This window comes from Camellia sinensis, chromosome 3 (assembly GCF_055761805.1).
Source record: "Camellia sinensis isolate YWXY chromosome 3, ASM5576180v1, whole genome shotgun sequence".
NCBI lineage: Eukaryota > Viridiplantae > Streptophyta > Magnoliopsida > Ericales > Theaceae > Camellia > Camellia sinensis.
In genome coordinates, this window is record NC_138963.1 from 81800610 (window position 1) to 81809132 (window position 8523).

Sequence of the window (8523 nt, forward strand, 5' to 3'; positions counted from 1 at the left end):
GATCCCAAGGCAGGCTGCCTTGCCCGCCTTCTTTCAGGTCAGGGTAAGCCCAACATTTGAAAAAAAAAAAAATACATAGACATCACATAACATTTGAAAAAAAATATATAGACATCCTCAATATTTTAATGAACAAGACCCCTTGAAATTAAAGGCTGTGAAAAAAGAATGCTCAAATATCTCACGTTTGGTTTTCAACTTGTAAAAAGAGAAAGCTCAAATAGACAATCAAATATATGAGTAGTTTTAGGGAGGTTCTATTTGCACTCCAAAATTAAGTTGGACATTTTAACTAAATAATTTTTTTTTATTACTATTATGTTCTTTTTTAAAATGATCATAAATTACTTAATATTTAAAAAAAAAAAAAACAAATCATAGTATTTTGGTCACCCCATTTATAATCAAACTCCATCGTCCTTTCTTTTTTCTATTCTCTTCGTACGCTCTTCACCTTGCATTTTCATATTTAACTCTAGTTTGGAGTGCAGTATAGCTTGGAAGGTTGTGGAAAGGTTGCCGAAGGTGGTATAATCACAGCCAAAGCCAAAGGTGGTCAAGGTTATGGTTTCAAACTAGTAATGATAACGGTATAGTTCGAATTAAGATGGATGTTAAAATGATGATGATGATGATGATGATGATGATGATGATGATGAGAAGCATTTTAAGTGAATGAAAATCCACAGAAATGTGAGATCCCAAAATACTATGGGGATGTACCCAAGAAAATTTGAGATGGAGGAATCTCTTACTCAAAAAACCCCATTTTTTTTTTATAAAGCATTATTAACTTCAAAAATTTTAAAGTTAAAGGAGAGCAAAGCATAAGCGTCCTATCACACACACATATACATGAGCAAGGATCCTCTAGAGTGATTTTTTCTTAAAGTTTCCTAGAGTGTTACATTGTGTGGTTAAGATTTACTGGCAAGTCACATCAGTAAATCTTAACCACACAATGTAACACTCTAGGAAATTTTAGAGAAATTTCACTCTAGAGAATCCTTAATACACATATACATATATATATATATATATATATATATAAGAACAATAAAGTTGTTCGAAACGAACCTTCATGCTGGTACCTTCTTTAGACAATCTTCCATTTTCCAGGTCCCACAACATTCGATCAGCATCGAAATTAGTGAGATTTGACCACTAGATGCTTGACGCGTGGAATGGCATTTGGTTCTTTTGGAGTGATTACATATAAAGCTATGTTTTTGGTAAGGACCCAAAGGTTACCGTTGCTTTATTTCCCTCTCTCTTTATTCGTTTTTCTTGATTTCCTTCTCTTTTGCTTGTCAAGTTGTAATATTTAATCAACCAATCATTCCTTGGATGATATCCATAATCTTGGGATTAATTGTTTGATTGTACAAAATGTTAGGGCAAGTAATATTTTAGTTGGACAGTTATAAAATAATTACACGGTAGAAAAAAATTACAAGTTTGACATATTAATGGATTTGTATATCATTTTTCTAAAAAAAATTTACACTAGGCATGTGATTGAAGAACTAGTACACAGGAGAGACTTGCATACCATGAAAATGCTATTTCTCCAAAATGTTATGTATTGTCTAATTTTAATTTTGCCAATTGCCATGCCAGTGGTAATGTAAAGGGTAAATTACGTTAACCAAATTAATATATATAATGAATTCTATAAGTTTGTCATAATTATATATATATATATATTTAATAAAATTAAAACATAGAACTAATGCATATAATATTTACATATAGAGAGATAAATAAAGTCCAATATTCTTTTTAATATAAAATATATAATAATATTATTTTTCTATTTATACAACCAACAAATTACTCATGAAAATGAGACTTAAGGTCCGTTTGGATACTTGCGAATTTCAAATCAAATTTGAGATTAAATAGATAGAAAAATAATGGAAAAAATAAGTTGAAAGAAGACATGCATACATTTTAGTAGGATCCTTATAGTTAGAAAGTTAGTCCTTAATACAATTTCAAATAACTAGTTTTATATAGTGATTTTAAATCTATCAAGATTAAACTATTTAACTTAATCTTGAAATTCAAAAATAAATTATCATATCTAAATTTGAATTATTGTACTTGAATGATTAAGATCAAATCCATTGATTTAAAATTCACATCTATCCAAACGTAACCTAAGTGTTGTGTTAATAAAAACTTATGGTAGTTTAATGTAATTAATGTAATTAATTAGTTATTTATTTTGATAGGTAAAGAAAATTTTATTAGAACCCTGAAATTAAAGGTACAAGATGGTAATGCATTGAAAGAGATTTGAAGAGTGAACAAACTTTACTACTACTTCAACTCGCACCGTCATCAACAGACCCTCAATCTCATGATTTAACAAAATAAGAGCAAAGCATCAAATAAAAACAAGCGAAAAGAAAAAAAGTTAAGAAGATCTTAACTAAAAGAACAGGCAACACTCAAGTAAATACTGAAAAACCCACGGTGTATCAATAACATCCACCATCTAAAAGTTGTAGCAGCATCATAGTTCAATGTAATTATTTCAAACTTGTGAAGCTCAAATATTTCAATTTATCCAATATAAAATGACAGATGACATGTGGAAATATTTTAGTTTTATTATATTTCATGATATAATTATTTTGAGAATATAATTTTTTGTATAATGAAAACTCTATCATAACGATGTGATAACAATATTTTTATTTTTATGATTAAACTTTATCTTGATGGATGTTTTAAAGAGATAGGACTAGCCATATTATTATTTGAACATATATATATATATATTTTGTGTATAACATTGAAAAGAGGAGGGGGGGGGGGGTGCATTCTTGCCATGTCCAATGTTACATCCAAGAACCTAATGCTGAACTGAAAGTCAATTATTTGGTATCAGAATCTTCAACTATTTGGAACTGTAGTCTCTCCATTTCCTTGAATATATTGAAAATTAAATTAGTACATGTATCCAATTTGATTGTATTATTATTGCATAAAGTGAAGGGATGAAGACCAGACAGTAAAGCATATGAGTGTGCTCATCTGATTGCTTCCCTTTGCTTTATAAATAGGTCTTAACATCTTCTTCATTTCATGTCCCAACATTTTTGCTTGTGCCTCTTTGAAACCTCCCACCTCCCCAATCTCTCTTTTATAGTTTTCCGTTAAATTTTTGCAACTTCTTCATGGCCTGCTGCAAGGTTCTCTCTCTCTCTCTCTCTCTCTCTCTCTATATATATATATATATTGCACAAAAGTATGCAAATACTATCACTATGTTGGCTTAGCTAGCTCTTATGTAGATTTAGGACTAGTATTTTATATGTTATTGATTTCAAGATATTTAAGCTGCTGTTGGGATGCGAGGCTTATGTTCATTAATCTTGCACCATCAGCTTTTTATCACTATATTTGAGGTATAGCTTGTGAATCCCTGCATTTGAAACTCGTTTAGGCCCGTTTCTAACTCTCCACATACTTGTTGAAAAATCTCAATTTTACCATGTAATTTTAAATATTTATAAAATAAATTAGCATGTGGCCAACAAAATTTATATAATTTTTTTACTTTAGTTCCACCAAAATTTAAATAATTTTATCTTGGCCTGCAAACTTATAAAAAACCTCATTATTTCCATATAACTTTAAGTACTTATAACAGAAATTAGTATTTTTCCCTCCAAAATTCATTTAATTTTGTTACAGTCTTTCAAAATCTAAATAAGTTTAATTTGACTCCTTTTTGCACAATTTTGCTTATATGTACATCTTGCTTTCTCATCATTTGATGACAGCATGCCTAACACACTACTACTGTAGTTATTCAATTGTTTAGAATGTGACCCACATCACACAAAAATAAATTTACACCATATATTGAAATCATGAACACTTCTTTTTTTTTCTTTTCTTTTTTTTTTAAAGTAAATAGCATTTTTTTTCTCCTGTTCAACCCGCTCTTTTCCATTTAGTTTATGAAATTGCAAATTTTAATGTATAGCATGAGGATGTGACCAAGAAGCCTGCAGAAGAAACCCCAGAGATAACTCCAACTGTTGATGAAGCTGTGCTCTCACCAGTCAATCAAGACACTATCACTCCACTACCTTCAGAATCGGACACCATGGAACCCAAAGAAATGTTACTATCAGATGAAGAAAAAGAGAGGAACTCAGCAGAAGAAGAGAAGCTGGAGGAGTCGCCCATCGACGAGGAAGCTGCCCACAATTCCTCTGTTGAAGCAGCCTTTGGTGCCACTGAATTCACTGAAGACGACGATGAAGACAACGATGAAGATTAATCATGGTTTTAAGAAAAGGGAGTTGTGTCTTCTGAGCAAGCCAATATCGTGGAGAATACTAGGGTTTTGAGTGGTTGCTTGTATTGCTTCTTAATTATCTGCTTATTAGGCCAAAGAAGTGATTAATAATTATGAAGTATTTTTATGTGTTGCTTGTGATCAGGGTTCTTCTTTATAGAATTTAAGTAATGTTATGGGTTTTGTTTGTACCCAGTTTGGGTTTAAAATGTTGTATTGAGTGATATTTTCTCTGTTTTATGTACTTGTTCAAGTTAATAGTTTTTGAGGTTTGTATAATGTAGTTACTTTAACGTGATTTTTTTTTAATTTTTTTTTTTTTTTTTATCACGAGTGTTTATGTTTTACCTTAAATAATCTCGAGATATATATTATATACCGCTTCATTTGTTTGAAATTTTTTTTCTAAAAAATATTTTTTTGTATTTGGTAGTGGTGGTGATAGAACGAAGATGGAGATGAAGGTGGAGGTGGTGGCCGTGGCATGGTGGTAGGGTGGCGGCGGCGGAGATAGCGACAGCAGTGGCCATGCTGATGGTGGCGTGGTGGTGGAGGTGACAGTGATGATGGTAGTATGATGACATTAGTAAAATTCTAGTCTACTAGATGTTTTTTTCCTTTTAAAATTGGAAAACATTTTCTTTCCATATTGATTCTTTTTTCTATGTTTTTTTTTGTTTATTTTCTTTTTAATAATTGGTAAAAACATAGATTCATTGATAGAATTGAAAAGCCAACAAAGAAGCAATACAGCAGCAGCTGGAATAGCTAAAAACGAACGGCACGAAGTTCCAATATGCCTAAACAGCTGCAGAAAAAACAGAATGTTGATAAGGAATCAACACAACCACCCCTTCCTCACAATACATTGTTCAACTCACAAGAAAACACATACCCCATTCCAGCAGCAAAACAAAACAAAAAACCTCAATGATTTTCATTGACTTTCGTTTTCTATTGTACTAAATATTAGAAAATACGAAAGAGTAGTGTTATACAAACAAATTTTCCTTACAAACTGATGTGTCACCTAGAATATTAATAAATTGGGCCTCATTTTACATTCCAAAGTTGTATCACTCCATGCCGTATCAGTTTGTAAAAAAAGTTTGTAAATTTTTTTCATTTATATAGCATTTTTCAATACAAAAAATATTTTCTACCCAAATAAATGGAGCGTGCATATAGTGATCATGCCTCACACATTAACAGAGTAATTATATTTTTAGTCCCAAAAATGACCTCAAATAAGAGTGGAGGGTGAAGAATGAAACATGTAAGCTCTTGCTTAACAAGAGAACCTCAAAATTATTGGGGTTCAATCCTTATTTATTTATTTATTTTTTTGATCGGCAAAAAGAAAATTTATTGATGAAACACATACAGAGTATGAAGAAATATATCAATAAAGAGGAGTTTGAAGCTATACAAAGCTTCAACCACCTAATTGGTGAGAGATCAACAGACAAAGCAAAACAGAGAAAAAGAGCAGCAGGCTACAAGCTAAGGAACATTGTAGCAGCAGCAGAGCAAAACAGCTTAAGGCAAAGCAAACACATCAGAGTAACACCTCAGCAGCACAACAGCTTAAGACCAGCAGCCTAGAAACCAGCATCACCATCTTAGACTCCATCCCAATTAACCAAACAAATCAAAGCATCAGGCAGCCCTTCAACCTTGACCAATTAGCCAAACAATTCAAAGCAAACCAGCAAAAACCAGCAGCACTGAAACCAGAGCAAAAGAGCAGCCCTTTAACCCTTCAAACACTGCCTTGAAACTACACTGCCTTGAACTCCATCCCAATTAACCAAACAAATCAAAGCAACAGGCACAACAGCCAAATAAGTAGACATCCTGTAGCATTAGACATACAGCCCTACTGCCATGAACTTCAATCAAATTAACCAAAACAATCAAATAAAACAGCAGCAAACCTCCTTCCAGTAGCCTTGCTTCCAAGTACCAATCAATATTCAACCTCCAGCCTTCAACCTCTATTCCTGATGCAGTACTTCATCTGTGATAGATTAAAGACCAAATCGTTTATAGAAAAGTCCACATGAATCTGGGATGCTTTAAGCCACATAGCAACTCTAACTTGCACTAATTCACACAGAGCTTCCAAATTTGGTTGAGTGCCACTAAAAACACAATCATTTCTATGTTTCTATGTGGACCAGAGAGTGGCCAAAGGTATAACCATCCAGATTTTCTTCACCAGCTTCTGCATTCTACATCCAAACCACCATTGCAACAAACCATTCACTGAACCTGGTATCACCCACTGAAATCCCTACTAGTGTATAATGTCGGACCAAAGCAGTCACACGAAAGGGCAGAAAAGCAAAATATGTTCCACTGTTTCCACCTCATTATGACAAAACATGTAACGCCATCAAAATAATGCATATAAACCCAACATTCATGACATTCATAGACATAAGAGAATAAAGCATGCTTCCATTCATCAGAGTATTTAGTATAAAAGTATTACATGTTGACAACAAAAGTAAATGCCCTATCGGCTTATAACTTTCCAAGTCAACACTTGGGTTCAGCAAAAGAAGAGTTCTAACTCTTTATACAAAATAAGCCTTTGGCTTGATTTACATGTAATACAAAAAGATAACAACAAAAGATCTTTCGGCCTCTAAGCCTCCCAAGCTACGTCCTTGGAGGTAGCATACTATCTGTACCTGAAAATGATATCCCATAAAGGGTGAGCCAAAGCCCAGCAAAGATATACTAAACCAAATATGAGAAATAACTAAAACATTAGCATTCGATAAATGGTTAATACTTGTAAACCAACTTACACCACTTTCCAGTTCCATGATAAATACACCCGTGTTTCATTCCATTTTCCTTTACTTATCCAATTTAAATTCATAAACATGGCTCATTATCTAACCAAATAGTTAAATGAGACTACAACTCATATTAAAACACTTTCATTACTTCAATTATCTACGTTATTGTAGACGCGCTCGAATGTCCCAGGAAAATCCCGTTTTGTTCATTAGGCTCACTACAGTTCGGACTCAAATGTCACAGTTCTGAATCTAATCTCGCAAAGTGCAATGCGAGATTGATAAATCACCAAAAAGTCTAAATCCGGCAAATCATTTCGAAAAACTGATTTTTAAAAAGAAGTGCCAAACATGCACTGCTTTGCCAGATACAGAGTCGCCACCTAAACATTTTATTTTTAAAAAAAATTAGGAAATCCTGACTCGTGCCTAAGGCCACGTGTTCGTCATCACCAAAGTTGTCTCGGCTTGGGAACTTGGGTACGAGAGGGGAAGGTCATGCAACGAGCACCCCCGCTCGCCCGATCAAAGATCGGCCTTTACTAACATGATATCTTGTTTTTGAAAACACATGCTCTTATTCTGGTTATTAACCTAGAATTACTATGTGATGCGCACAGCATACAAGTATAGACTAGATCGCCTAAGTTGGAACAAAACATCTCATGTCTGTTTTTTAAAGCGGTTTACTACTCGCAAGTAGGCTAAAATGCGGAATTTGCCACCCTCAAGTGGGCTTAGAAAACATGGTGATTTGTCACTCTCAAGTGGGCTTCAAACTCGCAATCAATGAATTGTTCCAATTCAAGTAATCCAACATTCACCCACAGGCATTCAGAAAGTTATATCACATAAGCAGTTAGCCTCATGGCAAGCATGCTATCATGGAAGTCACTCACACACATGCAAGGACGCTAAAGCATAATCACTTACTGAGTACTTCGAGCCAAAACAAAAGCTATGTTAGAAGTCAATACATGATCCTAGCTATATCAAGAATGTCTAATGTAACTCATACAAAATGCAACTAAGATAGGCTCGGCTATTTTAAAATGTCATGTGAAATGCAATTTGATACATATATTCAAACATGAATTGAAATACAATGCTGTTAGTCATGATACGCCGAGCCCGATGCATGCAAGACAGATGAATGGATGCAAATATGCGAGCATAAGGATGCTAATTGAAACATGCCCTAAAACTAACCATCGTAAGTTGGTAAATAAAAGGGAGAAAGAAATGGGGGTTGGAAGACATGTATCACACACACGCAAACTTATTTACAACAGTTGTGCCCTCTAGACGGAGGGTCCGAATGAATAATACAGAACCAACTAGCTAATCTAAGCTAATCTAATTAAACTAGTTATTACACAACAGAATGAA

The 8523-nt window shown here is 33.5% G+C and overlaps 1 protein-coding gene across 1 annotated transcript; it reads left to right on the plus strand.

Moving 5' to 3' along the window:
* Window positions 1–2816: 2816 nt before the first annotated feature.
* On the plus strand, window positions 2817–4600 carry LOC114266360 (uncharacterized). The gene is made up of 2 exons (XM_028207241.2): window positions 2817–3203; window positions 4004–4600. Exons 1-2 carry the CDS (start codon window positions 3189–3191, stop codon window positions 4301–4303), a joined length of 315 nt encoding a protein of 104 aa, XP_028063042.1. The 5' UTR covers window positions 2817–3188; the 3' UTR covers window positions 4304–4600.
* Window positions 4601–8523: the final 3923 nt, after the last annotated feature.